This window comes from Ailuropoda melanoleuca, chromosome 1, assembly GCF_002007445.2.
Source record: "Ailuropoda melanoleuca isolate Jingjing chromosome 1, ASM200744v2, whole genome shotgun sequence".
Classification (NCBI taxonomy): domain Eukaryota; kingdom Metazoa; phylum Chordata; class Mammalia; order Carnivora; family Ursidae; genus Ailuropoda; species Ailuropoda melanoleuca.
Genome location: NC_048218.1, coordinates 10,898,893 through 10,917,927, shown reverse-complemented (window position 1 = coordinate 10,917,927; position 19,035 = coordinate 10,898,893). Strand labels below are relative to the sequence as shown.

Genomic DNA, 19,035 nt, shown 5'->3' with positions numbered 1-19,035 from the left:
TTATTTATCAAAGAATCAATACCCTTTATGTTGTAAGATGCCACTGTTTGTTAGTTTGACAATAAGAGAAGTGCATGACTGCTTAACCAAATGTATCTTTTCCCCTAGAAACTCTTCAGTAATATTAAAAATATTCTTTCTGCAAAGCCGCAAGATTGTACATGTATACATGCACAGAATCCCATCCTATTTTGACAATGGAAAAAGGCAACCTATGCAGCATGAGTTTTCCCCCCATGATTACCTTACTATAAACCTGTGATACAAAAGTGACCTGTATATTTAAATATCCTAACAAAACAACTGCCCTCACAGGCAGTCTTCTAGCTACCTCATTATAAAGCTGCAGGCTTCTTCAGGTTTGGTGAAAGCTCTCCACCGTGCAGTTGGGATTCCATGTCGGTCCATAAACTCTTTGGCGAATCTCTTGCTGGACTCTAACTGAGCTGCTTCTGCAGTGGGACCAAAGCATTGCACTCCTGCAGATGTCAGGTTCCCAACAATTCCTATGGACAGAAATGAGCAGCTTTACGTGAACCAAGGTCTCTGTAGGGCCTTTTGACTCTGAAGAATCAGGATTAGACTAAATCTACATTGACATAAGGCAGATGAGTAGCGGCAGAGAATAAGTTTTTCATGTTGTCTATGGGATATAAACAAAAACGTTAATAACATGATCAAATCCAGCAAAAGTTATATTTGTTAGCGTCAAACATACGATTATTAAATGGACACCAGAACAGAGCAGAATATAAACATTTAAAAGATTTTCCACAGTTGCAAATTTGCTCTTTCATTCATCACATTAGTGATGCATCAGGGAAAAAAATGTAGAACCCATAAATTTTAAGGTGAAAGCTCTTTTTCCAATGTGGTACGATAGTAGAAACCCTCATCTGCAAAATGAATTGGCTTAGATGATCTCTAAGCTCCTGTTGGCAGTGCATATACTGTAACAATAAGTAGAAATGAACTTTACCAGCAGCCAGAGGTGCCTCTGGTCCAACAACTACGAATTCAATTTTCTCATCTTTGCAGAATTGAGCAAGGGCAGTGTGGTCATTGATCGAGATGGCTGTGAATAGAAAAAACACCCCACCTCACTTAATACAAACATTCTTTAAATTAACAGTCATGCTGAAAAATAAGTACTATACTTTGAAATGTTTATTAACTATTGCTTTTCTTTTATGGGTACAGATGATAGTTTTACCATTAGAAATTCAGAGCATACTGCATTAGGCTAACCAACAAAGCTCAGTCCTTGATTACTATAGCCAGTTAGATGAAAATACGAGGAAGCTTCCCAAAGAGGTACTGAAGTACTTTCTTGACTATGGTATTCATGTCACATTGATGGTAAACAAAAAATGTCCCATAGACTATACTGAGAAACTGCCTTTTAATGTCATTTACTCAAGATTTACTGAGACCACTATGTGCTAGATACTGTGCTAGTCACTGACTTCAGATGTTAACACAAAGTCTCTACGCTTAGGATGCTTATATGGGAATGTTGGGTAAAAAATATGCAAGCAAAACCAAACAACAACAACAACAACAACCAAACAAAAAACCAAACCAAGTGTGAACAAATTAGGCAAATCTAATGATATCAGGTGAACTAAGAGGCTATTTCTGGTTGAGCTGGAAGGGTCTTTATGCAGAGATGAGTAAGCTAAGAACTGAACGACAATTTTATGTATGTATGTACTTATTTTTAAAGATTTATTTGAGAGAGACAGTGCTCGAGCACGGTGGGGTGGGGGGAGGGCGCAGGGAAGTCAACTTCCTGCAGAGCCCAAAGCAGGGCTTGATCTCATGAACCTGAGATCATGACCTGGGCAGAAACCAAGAGTTTGATGCTCAACTGACTGAGCCACCCAGGTGCCCCCTGAACGACAGTTGTTTGTTTGTTTGTTTTTTTTTTAAAGATTTTATCTATTTATTTGACAGAGATAGAGACAGCCAACGAGAGAGGGAACACAAGCAGGGGGAGTGGGAGAGGAAGAAGCAGGCTCATAGCAGAGGAACCTGATGTGGGGCTCGATCCAAGAACGCTGGGATCACGCCCTGAGCCGAAGGCAGACGCTTAATGACTACGCCACCCAGGCGCCCCTGAACGACAGTTTTAAGACCTAGCTTACTTCAACCTACAAGCCAGGAAAATTTTCTTAATGGAATTCTAAATAACTAGCAGCAGGATCAACCACATATTAAGCATGTGTTGGTTCTATAGGCAACCTCCTGTTTCACTGTATCTCGACCACCATTCTTAAGTTGGCTGAAGTCTTAAACTACTCTGTGACATTTCTGGTGTGTTGGGGTAAGTGCAGAAAGACTAGAGTTCTCAATCTATAGGAGCTGCCTGAGTAGCCTAAGGATGGAGTACCATGCACTCTGGATTAGTATCTGCAAACACAACTGGGCTGAGCAGAACCAACAACCTCTGTACAATAGAGTGGCAAGAGAGAGAGGACACACCTAACCCGTTGCTGCAAGTGGTAGCAGTCTCATGGCAATCTTGGGAGATTTTCATGGGCTGGCCTGTGTAGCATCACTATATCTAGATAGAATCTACCAGTTCTTCAATAAACACATGTAATACCTCACCCACAGAGCTAAGGTCACAGGGAAGCAGATACTTTCTTATTTATCTTTTTATTATTTTTGGTCCTACGCATGCAATTATTTTCTCCCAATTTGTGGCTTGTTGGGTCTATGTTTTCTCCATAAATATTAAGTGCCATATAGGGTACTAGGCATGGTGCACACAATGCAAAAACAAGACAGAAGTGTTCCTTGCCTTCATGTAGCTTACATTCTGGAGCTTATGTTCTAGCAAGGGAATGAAGATAGGATATAGACAATAGAAAAGTAAAGTAAATACATATAATGGTTCATGACTGAAAACAAAAGAAATGGGGTGGGCATGTTTTACTTAGAAACTTCAGGAAAGACCTCTTTGAGGAGTTAACATATAAACTAAGACCTGAATGATGAGGAGCCAGTCATGCTAGGGGTGGAAACAAACAAATATCAAGTTCAAGGCAGCTCTGTTTGGGAAACTGGCAGGACTGCATGGACAGAACATAGTGAAAAGAAAACAAAGAATATAAAATATCAGGCTGGAAAGTTAGGCAGAAGCCAGATCGCAAAGGGCTTTGGCAAGAATGTTAAGGAGTGAGTTTTATTCTAACTACTATAGGAAGCCACTAAAGAACTTAATGTAGCATAAGAACTGATCATTTTTTCACTTTTACCAGTGAAAGAGATAAAGGTTGAGGTCTATTATGGACTCAGAATTGCCAAAACTTACATTTAAGAGCACTGCTCAAGTTTTCATTTCTGAAAATACACATTAGATTGCCTTTAACTTTAGGCACTTACGACTTTTTCAATGGGTATATTTTGTAAGGTTTAAAGTAATTTAAGATAAAGAAATGCCACACTCTGAACAACAAGATACCTAAAATTTACAACCTTAGCCAGGTATTCAAATTACCACATGAATTTTAAGGTTAAGAAAAACATTTAGATCTGAATAGCTACCCACCTTATACAGAACAGATACAGTTAACAGTTTATCATTTACAACGATTAACTATTACTCCCCACTTTAAAAGATGATTACCAGTATTTGAAATCTTTTCCAAGCAGGCAGTGCCTGCATTTCCTGGAGCAACCAACACATGTTTGACATGATTAGACTGTGCAAGTTTCCAGGCCAGTGTGTGTTCCCTTCCTCCACTGCCAATTACAAGTACTCGGGCTGCCATTGCTCTGTCTGCAAAACAGGAATTCAAAAGGAAAATAAAAGCTGCAGAAAGAAAACCATAGTTGATATTTTAGAATGCACATACTTAAGAAATCACAATTTCTAAATACTTAAATGTAAATATTCCAAAGATTCATTTGTGAAAAATTAGGGCCCATAATTTGAGATGACTATACTTCACAAAGATTAGGGAGGTATGCATGTATGTAATCTCTACACCCAATGTGGGTCCTGAACTCACGACCCTGAGATCAAGAGTCACATGCTCTACCTACGGGCACCCAAAGGGAGGTATTTTAAAAATGAGGCAGACTGGCCTAGAGTTAGGTTAAGGAATAAAATGGTGACTTAACTTGTTACCTGATTTTGGAAAAAAAAAAATCTATGAATAATCACCCTTCTTTAGGCTTCATTTTCCCACTTTTAAAAGATTTATAATCATCAAGCCTCAGTTAAACATGAATCCTAATACTGCAAATTCAGACCCCAAGTTTAAAGTACCCACTTTTAAGCCTTGTGATACTATAAATAATAGACTTTAGTTATCATTTATTTTTTTTTTAAAGATTTTATTTATTAGAGAGACAGCCAGCGAGAGAGGAAACACAAGCAGGGGGAGGGGGAGAGGAAGAAGGAGGCTTCCCAGTGGAGCAGGGAGCCTGATGTGGGGCTCGATCCTAGGACTCTGGGATCACGCCCTGAGCCGAAGGCAGATGCTTAATGACTGAGCCACCCAGGTGCCCCTAAATAATAGACTTTATAAGATGAAAGAAATATTTAAGACTGGGACCTGTAAAGGACCAGATAATAAATATTTTCACCTTTGAGACTCATACAATTTCTATAGTAACAAGTCAACTCTGCTGCTGTGGCACAAAAGCAGCCATAGACAATACAGAGATGGATTAACATGGCAATGTCCAGGAAAACCTTCCATAGACTGGCAGTGGGTGGTAGGTCATAGTTTGCCTATGTTCTGCTGTAAGTGATAAGAAGCTACCAGAAGCTTATAAAGAATAAGCATGGGTGTGTTTCATTAAACCTTATTTATGGACATTGTAATTTGAATATCTTATAATTTTCACATATCATAAAAATATCATTCTTCCTTTTTTCCAATCATTTAACAATGTAAAAATTGTTATTTGGTGAGATGTACAAAAATAGGTGGCAGGAAGGATTTGGCACAAGGGCCATAGTTTGCTGACTCCTGATTTAAGAAGTCAGTGTAATATGTTAGAAAGTTGGTAGAGAAGGCAAAATAAAACTTGAACATGTCTCACTTTGGCTCTGGCATTTGATTCTTAGCAGGATGGATGCAACACTTATCTCAACCCAAGTGAGCAGTGGGACCTTGGCTAAGCTCTTACGATCTCTAATTCAATTTCTTTACATCTTAAAAGACGGAAATAGGAGAACTTGCCTTAAGAGGCAACTTAAGGGTTAACTGAAATGACATGTTTTGGGAAATGACATTTATAAACACCTAATATAATTTCTGACATTCGGCAGTAGTAAATGTTTTAATATTTTGTTTCTTTTACATGAATCGATGCATTAGGGACAGGAAGAAGTACTAACAGGCAAAGAAAAACCAAAGGAATACTCTGTCACACTAATTTACTGATCTCTAGAAGGCATTTCATCATGTAGAAGGCAAACTTAAAACAGAAAACTGAAATCAGTTAACTTCTTGTGTGATGCTAGGATTATACTTAACTTTAAGCTGATAATACAAAACACAATTTTTGAGCATTTACTTTATTCCAGATGCTATTCTAAATACTTTTCACGAATTACTTCACATAATCTTAAGGATTTTGTGAGGTAAAACAGCCATCTCATTTTACAGAGAAGAAACTGAGGTCCAATCAGGTTAAGTAACTTGCTGTAGGTCACATATCTAAGAGGAAGTAAAGTCTGGATTCCAATGTGTGCAATTTTGCTTCGAATACTCTTAATAACTGAGATTATAATCACTGAAAAATTGAAGAAAAACAATTTGCTCAATAATTGTCTCAGAGAGGCAAAAGCTATTTTAATGGAAAAAACCTGCCACGTGTATTGAAATATCTGGAACAAACAGACTTTTTTCTGAAATCTAGAGAAAAATTACACTTACTCTGAACAGGAGGGGCACTAAAGGGAAACTGTCCTAGTTACTACAGTGGGATCACAGAAACAGCGTTAGCCCTTAGCCTGCAGGAATCCGCACCAGGAGTAGTTAGGAGGCCTGGCCTCCAAAGTGCTTTGGTTTGAGACTGCCCCTAGCTGGGATACCCTGAGGAACTTAACCTTCGTGGGCCTCAGTCATCTAAATGGGTAATTTAAAACGAGAATAAGAGCCAGGAAAAGCCACTGCAAAGGACTTGGTGAATAATATAAAGCAGAAACCAATTACAGAAGTGGACTAAGTCTGCTAACAGACTGGGTTTTGCATAAAGAGAAAATATGCAATTTAGGCTTGTGACCTAAAAAAGGTATAAAGATACAAAAAGGCCCGATATCTTATATGGCAAGGAAAGTGGAAGATCCAACGTAAACCTCAGTTAAAACAAGTGAAAAGCACATGGCGAACCCCCACCCACAGCATTGAAAAACAAGACGAGAATTCCTACAGCGAAACCAGTTTCTACAGTTTCATCCAATTCCTGATGTTAAGTCCCCAAATCAAAGTATAAATGTACTTTACTTAAAACCGGAGTGAGCTTCTGCACCTTCACAAGGCGGTCCGGCCGCTGGCAACTTGCACACTCCTCGGCGCGCTCACAGGCCAGCCGCCCGACGCGCGCCGGAAGTCGGCCCAGCGCAATCCGGCGCGCGCCTCTCCCCGCCCGCCCCGCCCCGCGGCCGGCTGCGCCACCCCATTGGTCAGCGCGCGGCCCATGGTGTCCGCAGCGAGGTAATCAAGTGTGATTGCCTTTGGCTCCTGTGCGCGGCCTCAGCTTACGCCATAGTAAAGCTACCAGGACCTTGCGCGTTTATCCCTCCAGTATTAGGCGCCACGTAACGTTTCTGTTCCTCCTCGGGAGCCTTCAGAGCTCTGTGGAAGGGGAGCGCCAAAATGCTAAACCCACGATCAACTAATTGTGTGTTGGTAACGAGTCAAGAGCTGACCTGCTTGGTATCCTGAGGAGACTAAGAATGCACCAGGCTTTGAACAGCAGGCCGCCTAAGGCCTCTGGCCTAGTGCTTAAAAAAAAGGATGGGGGGGGGGAAGCGATTATGGGACGCCATGGGAAAAAGATGGGGATAAAAATGTTCTTATTCGCACCGCAGTGGGGACGGGCGCTGATTAATGCTTTTCCGGATGCATTTCCCTGCCAAAACACAACTTGGCGCCACCCCAAAACGGCGGAGGCCCCGCGTCAAACCACGTTGCCTTTCTTGCTTCCTTTTCTCATGCTATATAATCTTGAGCATTTAGTAAGCCTCTTAAGCCTCTCCAAACACTGTTCGGAGACTGACAACAAACTGACACAGGCGCCTCAGGAGAGACTTCTCCTGTAATGGCGCCTGCGTCAGTCACTAACATGGCGGACACAGTCGTGCGCGGCGCAAACGTCAGCACCTCTACCCCAGCCGCTCAGAAACAGCGGAGGAGAACTGGGCCGTGCTCACTGATTGGCCCAGAGGCGGAGCGTGCCGGACTGGACGCTCCCACAGAAGCCAATCAGGACGCCGAGAGACGGAATTGGCCGCTGCGCCTCCTCCCGAGGCATGCTGGGAGCCTGGAGGACTAGCGAGGAGGAGTTGAGAGAACGGAGCGGACGCCATGGCGACCAACATCGAGCAGATTTTTAGGTCTTTCGTGGTCAGTAAATTCCGGGAAATTCAACAGGAGCTTTCCAGGTAAACGCTTCCCAGACTCTTCTGCTCCCAAGGGACCGTTAGGGCCCCGTTTAGCTTTCCACAGCACCTTTCTTCAGAGACGCCGTCGTTCCTCGCCTCAGGCCCCGCTACAGCCCCGCCTGGGCCTGGGATCCATTTTCCGGGCCCTCCCCCCCCCATCCGCTCCCTCCCTTTCCAGCGAGGAACTTCGCCTTTTCCGAGGTAACCCCAGAGTTCCTCTTCTAGAACCGAGTTAAGATGCTTATTTTTCTTTTCCGTTTGGTAATCTCTTCCCTTTTAGCTACTTGTAGGCCTGGATGTCCACCAGGGACGGGCCTAGTTCCTTCCTCAGCTCCTCCTCCGCCGCCGCCGCGTTCCCCCTCCCCCTCTCCGCCTCCGCGGATTTCGCCGGCCGGTGCCTATGACCGGAAAGGGTCTCTAACGGCCGTTTCTTGAGTAATCTTAAATCCGCTTTATTATTGCACACTTCAGACCATTTGGGGGGTCGGGATCCTTTAATTAGATTATTTGGGCCCTGGTGTCCTATGGCTTCCACCAGGCAGAATTCTAATGGATTAGAAATTGAAGTTAAAGCAGCTAACAAATTAATATTAGGTATTTTGATGAAATATTTGAGGTGAGAATGGAAGGGACTTTGAATTACTAGTAATTTCTCAATTTGGCAAGTGGGTAGTAGGCTTTGTGTTTCGGTCTTTTTTTTTTTTTTTTTTTTTGNTTTTTTGGCTTCTCCCGCCCCAATTGACATGTATGACCAACACGCTACTTTTGCCATTCCTCATGGACTTTACGTAGTTTACCCTTGGCTCCACAAAATTTGAACAGGAAGAGATTTCCAAAGAAATAGCTGTTTACCGAGGAAGGAAAATGGTGCTGGTCATGTTGTTTCGTGGTTGTCTTTGAGTATTTTTGCTTTATATAACTTAAATATTTGTTCCGGGTTCAAATGTTTTTGCTAGATACATTTGAAAAGTTGAGAGTAAGAGCAATACAATTTGAAAACGCAATTGTAAATTAAGCGCTGAAATTAACATGGCGTTATTGGGGCAATGATATATAGTATCGTTAAAATTACTACTTTTGCAGGATATATTGTTTAAGTAGGAAATATATCCGCTCACTCATTTCATTGCTGTTTAAAATTTTGTTATATGCTAGTGATTTTAGGTGATGAGAAAAGTCCAGAGGTAAAGGAATATGATTTTTTTCTGAAAACTTTAATAGTTTGAAGCGATGATTGTGTTTGTTTATTGTAATGTTCTTTATACCTTTTAAAAATCAGTTTTTGTATTTGAAAAACAAGTGTTTTATTATAAAAATTTTTAGAAGAAATAAACGAGAAAGTTGAAAAGCCGCCACATAATATTCTTTATGTTCATTTTTTTCTTCGTGTGCACAGATGCACATACATATTTTGTGAAGTGTGATCTTGTTTTGTGTTTTTCCACCTGATTGTGAAAAAGTTTGTCTTTTTCACATTTTCCGTTGTCTTTGGGACTTTTTTTATGGCTTCATAGAATTCTGTTGTTGGAACGTATTGTTGGGTATCGAGGTGGTTTGAAATTTTCATCCCTTCTTAACTGAGATAAATATTTGGTAGCTTTAAGATGATTTTCTTACGGACTTAAAAGTTGTACTTCTCTGTGTTTTAAATCCATGCCCTAATCATATGATCATGTATGTGTAAGCACTTAGGAAAAGTGTAAAAGAGCTCCAGAAACAAAGTCTAAAAAGAATATTAGATAAACTAATTAGAGGAATATTTAGCTTGTCAAATAATACGTAATACATTATCTGTCTAGAAACAAAATTTGGCTTGTCATTTCAGTGAGCTATATTTGCTGTATTTTCCCATCTGTTTTTACATATATCAGTTCGGGTAAGAAGACTGATGTTTAAGTAGTTAAGGTATCTATAATATATATATATATACACACACACATATACGTATATGGTGGTTAAGTAGGAGCTCTGGTTTTGAATACCAGCTTCACCTCGTAATAGTTGTGTGAACTTTAGTTAGGTTTCTTTGTGTGTCATTTTCCTCATTTATAAAAATCAGAATGATAGTGCTAATCACAGAGTTGTGTTAGGATTAAATGAGTTACGAAATGTAGACCCATGACTCTAATTACTAGTAAACGTTAATTATTGTTATGTGACTTGTATTAGAAAATCAAGTATTCCCAAGTAACAGTTAACTACTGAAATTTTTTTTTTGATTTTTGACCATTCAGACTTTCATCAAGTAGTGGAGCATAATTGTTTGATCTGCTTTGTTAGCTAATTTTAATTAAATTGAAAGTGTTGAAGTTATTTTTCAAAACAATTTTATTTACTTACACAAAAATAGTGTAAATGACATGCCTCTCACGTCAAGATTTTTCTTGCCCTGTGAATTGAAAACACATTAAAACTGTTTATATTAATTTACTGTTGCTGTAAAAAAAGTCACTTGTTTTCCATGAGTTTTTTTGAACATCAGAAAATAACCAGGATTCTTGATCAGTGGGTAAAAATCGTATTAATGTATTTTTCTTTTTAAACTTCATGGTATTTCAATAACTTTGATTAGTCTAAACCTGATCAGAGGCTACAATTTACCCTTTCTACTCAATGTGTTTGTGTTAACTGTTCCTTGATACTGTTGATGGTGGTTGTGATCTATGCCCAGGCGTGGTTTTATTGTGGTTGTAGCTTTTATCATAATGTTAGAATGGTATAGTGTATCATGTATGTCACGTGGTATATTTTTGTTTGGATTTGTGATTGTGATCTTAATATTTTTTCTCCTGAGATAAATACGCAAGTAACACAAATCTAAATCAGTTTAGATTTCTGGGGATATTGTATTATTTTTTAAAAAAGGTTAGAAAGCTGTTTTAAAGATTTTTTTTCTTAACTTTCATAGTTCTGAAAATTGTGTAAAAATGAAAATGTAACAACTTTAAGTAGATAGGGTGAAGGAAGTACTGCTGGCGGGGAGTATCATCTGAAAGAACTACAAAAATGGCGCAATGTATGAACAACATAAGATTATTTTAATCAGTTGAGTTATAAATATTGTATGGTGTGGTAGAAGTATTAATGAATTTTGATAACTTTTCTTGTCAAGTGGAAGGAGTGAAGGCCAGCTCAATGGTGAAACAAATACACCTAATGAAGGAAACCAGGCAGGTGATGCAGCTGCCTCTGCCAGGAGCCTCCCAAATGAAGAAATAGTTCAGAAGATAGAGGAAGTACTTTCTGGGGTCTTAGATACAGAACTGCGATATAAGCCAGGTAAGCTGGAGAGAATCAGCTATCTTGAAAACTTTAAGATTTTTAAATAGTTAACGGTATTATTTCTTTACTGCATGGTATTTAAAAATGTTCACTAGTTATAAAACTTCAGTAAGTTAGAGTTTAGCTTATTTAATTGAAGACTTTGTTTAAAGTTGTCTTTGAAAATACAGTTGTACCAAAACGTGAGCATTGATACTTGATTGCTTTGTTGGTGGAATATAACTTTATTCGATTCAGTTTGTAGTGACACTCTACCAGGATTTTGAATGTGGGTTTTCATGGAACAATTGTGTAAATGTCCGTTTTGGAAGGTTCAGGAGCCTGGACCAAATTTGTAATGATTTTAAAACCCTGGGAGGTTTTATTTTAAAGCCGAAGCTCAGAGATTGCCTTGGTTTTGAATCTATTCCTTTTGAAAGTTCATGAATGGAGAGGAATCATCGCTTTGATAATTAGTGTTTTGGGAATTAATTGATGCTTAGAAATTAAAGATTTATGATCACACAGATAACTACAATTTTGGAAATGGGTTTTGTTTTTAATTTTTATTATTTTTGATCTAGGATATGGTAAAAGAAAACAGCATAGATTTCAGCTATACTTAGATTCATGGGTGTAGCAACTTTTTCTTGAGTATAACTTAGCTAACTAGCATTAGGTGTATAATAAATAAGAGATAGAAAATAGTTTTGCTTTGGAATGGATCTTGTCATGTATTAATTCATTTTTTTCATAATCTCAGTGGCATGGATTTTTGATCAGCTTTTCTGGGATCACTAAAATTTATCTAATCTGATACTGGCATTAGAGTAAGTTAGTCTAGTTGTAAAGTAGAAAAGAAGCAATTTTTTCTTTCAGATATGCAGAGTTCTTAACTTAAATGTAAAGGGGTATAAGACTTTCTTTCCTAAAGTGATGTATTTTTTAAATGGAAATATCAAGGAGGTTATTTTAGTAATTTTGGAAGTGTTGAAGGAAAATGTATTTTTATTAGAATGTAACATGGGTGTGTTGAGATAAAATTCAAGTTTCATGTTGGTGCTTTTCATTAGTTCAGCCCTTTGTATACTGTATGAAAGAAATCACTAGCATTTGCTGAGGGCTTATTACGTGCCAGGCATTGTTCAGTGTGCTTTGTGTTTTGACTCACTTTGTCCTTTAACTCTAGGAGACACAGTGTCAGTAATTTCACCAAGTCCATTCACCTAGTGAGTGGTAATTGATTCAGAATCCAGAAGCAGACCGTCTGTTCCAGAGCCAGTGCCATGTTGTTACTTGTATAAACAGGGTTTATTAAATAGTCATAAAAATCATTTAATGTGTGTATTTTTATAGGAGTTTTAACAATTGATAATAGGAAATTTTCTTCTGTAAGTGTAGTTTGAAAGTAGTTTGCTGTAATTTGAGAGCTGGAGAAAACAGTTGTAAATAAGCTTAGTAAAACATTTTAATGTGACTTTCAAGTTTTTGTGATAAACTGAGAAGTTGTTTTTAACCTCGACTTTAGTTATAGAAAGAAATAATGGAAAAGTTTCAGTCTTTAGATAATTAGTTTATTGAAAATAGTTTATTCAGTGACTTTAATGAGAAGCGTTACATTATGGTGTTTTAACATGGAATGTAAATTTTGTTTATGTGATTTATTATTATCTAAGTTTACTTTGGGGAATGTTTGACAAAATTAATTTTCTTTAATTTCAGACCTGAAGGAGGCCTCCAGAAAAAGTAGATGTGTGTCTGTACAAACAGATCCTACTGATGAAATTCCCACCAAAAAGTCAAAGAAGCATAAAAAGCACAAAAATAAAAAGAAGAAAAAGAAGAAAGAAAAGGAAAAAAAGTATAAAAGACAGCCAGAAGAATCTGAATCAAAGGCAAAATCACATCATGATGGGAACATAGATTTAGAATCGGATTTGTTTTTGAAGTTTGATTCTGAACCTTCAGCGATGGCACTGGAGCATCCTATAAGAGCGTTTGGCCTTTCTGAGACCAGTAAATCTCCTGCAGTTGTGTTAGAACCTCCTGTGGTATCAATGGAGGTGTCAGAGCCACACACCTTAGAAACTCTGAAGCCAGCTACAAAAACTACAGAACTGTCAGTTGCATCAACATCAGTAATTTCAGTGCAGTCAGAGCAGTCTGTGGCAGTCACGCTGGAACCATCCATGACAAAGATTCTGGATTCCTTTACAACGGCACCAGTGCCTACTACAACAGTAGTGCTAAAGTCACCTGAGCCAGTTGTAACAATGTCAATGGAGTATCAAATGAAGCCTGTGTTGAAATCTTTGGAGATGACATCTCCAGAGCAATCAAAGATCATGTTAGAACCTCCAGTAGCAAAAGGGCTAGATTCATCAGAAGCCCTTGTGGTATCATCCGAGATACCTACTGAGGTGCACCCTGAGCCAAGCACATCAACAACAATGGATTTTCCAGAGTCATCTGCAACTGAAGGGCTCAGATTGCCAGAGCAGCCTGTAGAGGTACCATCGGAGATTGCAGATTCATCCGTGACAAGACCACAGGAGTTGCTGGAGCTGCCCAAGACCACAGCGTTGGAGCTGCCGGAGTCGTCGGTGGCCTCAGTGATGGAGTTGCCGGGGCCACCTGCGACCTCCAGGCCGGAGTTGCAGGGGCCCTCTGTGACTCCAGTGCTGGAGTTACCTGGGCCCTCTGCTACCCTGTTGCCAGAGTTGCCAGGCCCCCTTTCTACCCCAGTGCCTGAGTTGCTAGGGCCCCCTGCGACAGCAGTGCCTGAGTTGCCGGGGCCCTCTGCGACATCAGTGCCACAGTTGTCGCAGGAATTGCCAGGGCTTCCAGCACCATCCGTGGGTTTGGAGCCACCACAGGAGGTACCAGAGCCACCTGTGATGGCACAGGAGTTGCCAGGGCTGCCTGCGGTGACAGCAGCAGTAGAGTTGCCAGGGCAGCCTGCGGTAACAGTAGCAATGGAGTTGACCGAACAACCTGTGACGACGTCAGAGTTGGAGCAGCCTGTGGGGATGACAACGGTGGAACATCCTGGGCAGCCTGAGGTGACAACGGCAACAGGGTTGCTGGGGCAGCCTGAGGCAGCGATGGTGCTGGAGTTGCCAGGACAGCCAGTGGCAACAACAGCGCTGGAGTTGCCAGGGCAGCCTTCGGTGACTGGGGTGCCAGAGTTGCCAGGGCTGCCTTCGGCAACTAGGGCACTGGAGTTGTCAGGGCAGCCTGTGGCAACTGGGGCACTGGAGTTGCCTGGGCAGCTCATGGCAACTGGGGCACTGGAGTTCTCGGGGCAGTCTGGGGCAGCTGGAGCACTGGAGCTTTTGGGGCAGCCTCTGGCAACAGGGGTGCTGGAGTTGCCAGGGCAGCCTGGGGCACCAGAGTTGCCTGGGCAGCCTGTGGCAACTGTGGCGCTGGAGATCTCTGTTCAGTCTGTGGTGACAACGGAGCTGTCAACGATGACCGTGTCGCAGTCCCTGGAGGTGCCCTCGACGACAGCGCTGGAATCCTATAATACGGTAGCACAGGAGCTGCCTACTACATTAGTGGGGGAGACTTCTGTAACAGTAGGAGTGGATCCCTTGATGGCCCAGGAATCCCATATGTTAGCTTCTAACACCATGGAGACCCATATGTTAGCGTCCAACACCATGGACTCCCAAATGCTAGCGTCCAACACCATGGATTCCCAGATGCTAGCGTCCAACACCATGGATTCCCAGATGTTAGCCTCTAGCACCATGGACTCCCAGATGTTAGCAACCAGCTCCATGGACTCCCAGATGTTAGCAACCAGCTCCATGGACTCCCAGATGTTAGCAACCAGCTCCATGGACTCTCAGATGTTAGCAACCAGCTCCATGGACTCCCAGATGTTAGCAACCAGTTCCATGGACTCTCAGATGTTAGCAACCAGCTCCATGGACTCCCAGATGTTAGCAACCAGCTCCATGGACTCCCAGATGTTAGCAACCAGCACCATGGATTCCCAGATGTTAGCAACCAGCACCATGGACTCCCAGATGTTAGCTACTAGCTCTATGGATTCTCAGATGTTAGCATCAGGCACTATGGACTCTCAAATGTTAGCCTCCGGCACCATGGATGCTCAGATGTTGGCATCTGGTACCATGGATGCCCAGATGTTAGCATCTAGTACCCAGGATTCTGCTATGTTGGGTTCAAAATCTCCTGATCCGTACAGGTTAGCTCAGGATCCTTACAGGTTAGCTCAGGATCCCTATAGGTTAGGTCATGACCCTTATAGATTAGGTCATGATGCCTACAGGTTAGGGCAAGACCCCTATAGATTAGGCCATGATCCCTACAGACTAACTCCTGATCCCTACAGGATGTCACCTAGACCCTATAGGATAGCACCCAGGTCCTATAGAATAGCCCCCAGGCCATATAGGTTAGCACCAAGACCCCTGATGTTAGCATCTAGACGGTCTATGATGATGTCCTATGCTGCAGAACGTTCCATGATGTCATCTTATGAACGCTCTATGATGTCCTATGAGCGGTCTATGATGTCCCCTATGGCTGAGCGCTCTATGATGTCAGCCTATGAGCGCTCTATGATGTCAGCCTATGAGCGCTCTATGATGTCCCCTATGGCTGAGCGCTCTATGATGTCAGCTTATGAACGCTCTATGATGTCAGCTTACGAGCGCTCCATGATGTCCCCAATGGCTGACCGATCTATGATGTCCATGGGTGCCGACCGGTCTATGATGTCGTCCTACTCTGCTGCTGACCGGTCTATGATGTCGTCGTACTCTGCAGCTGACCGATCTATGATGTCATCTTACACTGCTGATCGTTCAATGATGTCTATGGCAGCTGATTCTTACACCGATTCTTATACTGATACATATACGGAGGCATATATGGTGCCACCTTTGCCTCCTGAAGAGCCTCCAACAATGCCACCATTGCCACCTGAAGAGCCACCAATGACACCACCATTGCCTCCTGAGGAACCACCAGAGGGTCCAGCATTACCTACTGAGCAGTCAGCATTAACAGCTGAAAATACTTGGCCTACTGAGGTACCAGCATTACCTCCTGAAGAGTCTGTGTCGCTGTCTGAACCTTCTGTGAGTCAGAGTGAGATTTCAGAGCCTTCAGCATTGCCTGCTAATTATTCAGTGTCGGATCCTTCTGTGTTAGCATCAGAGGCTGCTGTGACTGTTCCAGAACCATTAGAGCCAGAGTCTTTGGTTACATCAACACCTGTAGAGTCTGCTGTAGTAGCAGAAGAACATCAAGTTGTTCCAGAGAGAGCGGTGACTTACGTGGTATCTGAAACTCCCATAATGTCAGCTGAACCAACTGTATTAACATCAGAGCCTTCAGTTATGTCTGAGACAGCAGAAACCTTTGATTCCATGAAAGCTTCAGGACATGTTGCCTCAGAGGCGTCTCTGTCTCTCTTGGAGCCAGCTGCAACTAATCCAGAGCCATCACAGAGCACTCTAGAGCTCCCAGCCATGGCTGTTTCAGAGCTCCCAGCTGTGGCTGTTCCAGAGCCACCAACTGGGACTGTTGCAGAGCCCCCAGCTGTGGCTGTCCTGGAGACCTCAGCCGTGGCTATCCCAGACCCAGCAGCTGTGGCTGTCTCTGACCCAGTAGCTTTGGCTGTTCCAGACCCACCTGCTGAGGCTGTCCCAGAGACCCTGGCCTTGGCCGAGTCAGAGCATGTTACCATTCCTGTGCCAGTTGTTTCTGCCCTGGAGCCTACTGTGCCTGTCCTGGAGCCAGCAGTGTCAGTCCCTCAACCTAATGCAGTTGTTTCAGAACCATCTGTTTCTCTCCAAGAATCCACTGTGATAATTTCAGAGCCTGCTGTCACTGTCTCAGAGCAGACCCAAGTAATACCAACTGAGATGGTTTTAGAGTCTACACCAATGCTACTGGAGTCTAATGTTATCAAAGGAGTGAATTTACTATCTGGTGATCAAAGTCTTGCTCCAGAGATTGGCATACAGGAGATTCCCATGCATTCAGATGATGAGCCACATGCCGAAGGACACCTGAAGAATGACCCTTATGAAAGTGAACATGGTACAAATATAGACCTTAATATAAATAATCATTTAGTTGCTAAAGATATGGAACATAATACAGTGTCTGCTGCCAGCACTGGTGCTGTTGTTGAAAGTGGTGAAGGGAATATTTTGTCCATTAGTGAGACTAAGCAATGCACAGTATTGGATACCTGCTCTAGTGTTAGTGAAGCTGATGGAGGAACTCTATCTTCTGCTGGTCCCCTTGCTCTTGAACCTGATGCAATGGGAACTAGTAAGGGTATTGAGTTTGCCACAGAATCTGTTCTTGGTTCAGTTAGTAATTATGATGTTGAAGTATCCTTAACTACTCAAGATACTGAACATGACATGATAATTTCTACTAGCCCTAGTGGTGGTAGTGAAGCAGACATAGAGGGACCTTTGCCTGCTAAAGACATTCATCTTGATTTACCATCTAATAACTTCATTACTAAGGATGTAGAAGGACCATTATCTATAAAAGATTGTGACCAGACATTAGCAGTTGCTCTCAGTCCTAAAGAGAGTAGTGGAGAAGATAAAGAAGTACCTCTCCCTACTAAAGAGATAATGTCTCATTCAGGATTTTCTGCCAATATTGATGATATTAATGAAGCAGATTTAGTGAGACCATTACTTCCTAAGGACATGGAACGTCTTACAAGCCTTAGAGCTGGTATTGAAGGACCTTTACTTGCAAGTGAGGTTGAACGTGACAAATCTGCTGCCAGTCCAGTTGTAATCAGTATACCAGAAAGAGCTTCAGAGTCTTCTTCAGAGGAAAAAGATGATTATGAAATTTTTGTTAAAGTTAAGGACACACATGAGAAAAGCAAGAAAAACAAAAACCGAGACAAGGGTGAGAAAGAGAAGAAAAGAGACTCTTCATTAAGATCTCGAAGCAAGCGTTCCAAGTCTTCTGAACACAAATCACGCAAGCGTACCAGCGAATCTCGTTCTAGGGCGAGGAAGAGATCATCTAAGTCCAAGTCTCATCGCTCTCAAACGCGTTCAAGGTCCCGTTCAAGACGCAGGCGGAGGAGCAGCAGGTCAAGGTCAAAGTCCAGGGGAAGGCGGTCTGTATCAAAAGAGAAGCGTAAAAGATCTCCAAAGCACAGGTCGAAGTCCAGGGAAAGAAAAAGAAAAAGATCAAGTTCCAGGGATAACCGGAAAACAGTTAGAGCTCGCAGTCGTACCCCAAGTCGTCGGAGTCGGAGTCACACTCCGAGTCGTCGAAGAAGATCTAGATCTGTGGGGAGGAGGAGCTTTAGTATTTCCCCAAGCCGCCGGAGCCGCACCCCTAGCCGCCGGAGCCGCACCCCAAGCCGCCGGAGCCGCACCCCAAGCCGCCGGAGCCGTACCCCTAGCCGCCGGAGAAGATCAAGGTCTGTGGTAAGGAGACGAAGCTTTAGTATCTCACCAGTAAGATTGAGGAGATCACGAACACCCTTGAGAAGAAGGTTTAGCAGATCTCCCATCCGTCGTAAACGATCCAGGTCTTCTGAAAGAGGCAGATCACCTAAACGTCTGACAGATTTGAGTAAGTCATTTTAAAATTTAATGGCGTTGTAATAGAGAATGACTTAATTTTTTTTCTGATCTTTGAGTCAGGTGGAATATTTTGGGTTATTGGTTTACAATAAGTATTTCTGTCTTTAAGTTTCTGTAGTTGACTCCTGGGCAACATGGGGTTGAACTGGATGGGTCTACTTACATGTGGATTTTTTTGATAAATAAGGTAGTAGTATTGTAAATGTATTTTCCTTATTTAAATTTTTTTTTCTTTAGCACATAGCGTGTAATACATATACAAAATATGTGTTAATCTGTTTATGTTATCCGTAAGGCTTCTAGTCAACAGACTTACTAGTTTTTGCGTAGTCAAAAGTTACATGAAGTTTTCAACTACAGGGGTCAGCCAGCGCCTTTAACCCTTCTCGTTATTCAGGGGTCAACGGTAATTAGATTTGCTTGTGTTTGGAAATTGTGTCGGGATAAGTACATTTATAATTAGAGTTAAAAAGACCTGTTTTGGAGCGTATTAGAACCAAGGTGTTTTCATACTTCAGAGTTTTAGTT

The 19,035-nt window shown here is 41.8% G+C and overlaps 2 protein-coding genes across 10 annotated transcripts in view; one reads left to right on the top strand and one right to left on the bottom strand.

The window, feature by feature from the left end:
• The window catches only part of GART (phosphoribosylglycinamide formyltransferase, phosphoribosylglycinamide synthetase, phosphoribosylaminoimidazole synthetase), a 29,691-nt gene extending 23,096 nt beyond the window's left edge, over positions 1-6,595 (bottom strand). The window contains exons 1-4 of one of the 5 annotated variants that reach the window (XM_002919576.4): positions 6,471-6,595; positions 3,635-3,787; positions 980-1,075; positions 332-506 (exon numbers count right to left, since the gene is read on the bottom strand). In XM_002919576.4, coding sequence (XP_002919622.1) covers positions 332-506; positions 980-1,075; positions 3,635-3,779 — 416 coding nt within the window. In that variant the 5' untranslated portion in view covers positions 3,780-3,787; positions 6,471-6,595. Of the gene's footprint in view, positions 1-331; positions 507-979; positions 1,076-3,634; positions 3,821-6,465 lie in introns of those variants that run through there. The other 4 variants (XM_011225421.3, XM_011225419.3, XM_011225418.3 and 1 more) reach the window with 4 other exon arrangements.
• An 879-nt stretch (positions 6,596-7,474) lies between these two features.
• Positions 7,475-19,035, top strand: part of SON (SON DNA and RNA binding protein) — a 31,985-nt gene continuing 20,424 nt past the window's right edge. For all 5 annotated transcript variants that reach the window (XM_002919584.4, XM_019800028.2, XM_019800029.2 and 2 more), the window contains exons 1-3: positions 7,475-7,630; positions 10,743-10,909; positions 12,614-18,496. In XM_002919584.4, coding sequence (XP_002919630.4) covers positions 7,554-7,630; positions 10,743-10,909; positions 12,614-18,496 — 6,127 coding nt within the window. In that variant the 5' untranslated portion in view covers positions 7,475-7,553. The remainder of the gene's footprint in view (positions 7,631-10,742; positions 10,910-12,613; positions 18,497-19,035) is intronic.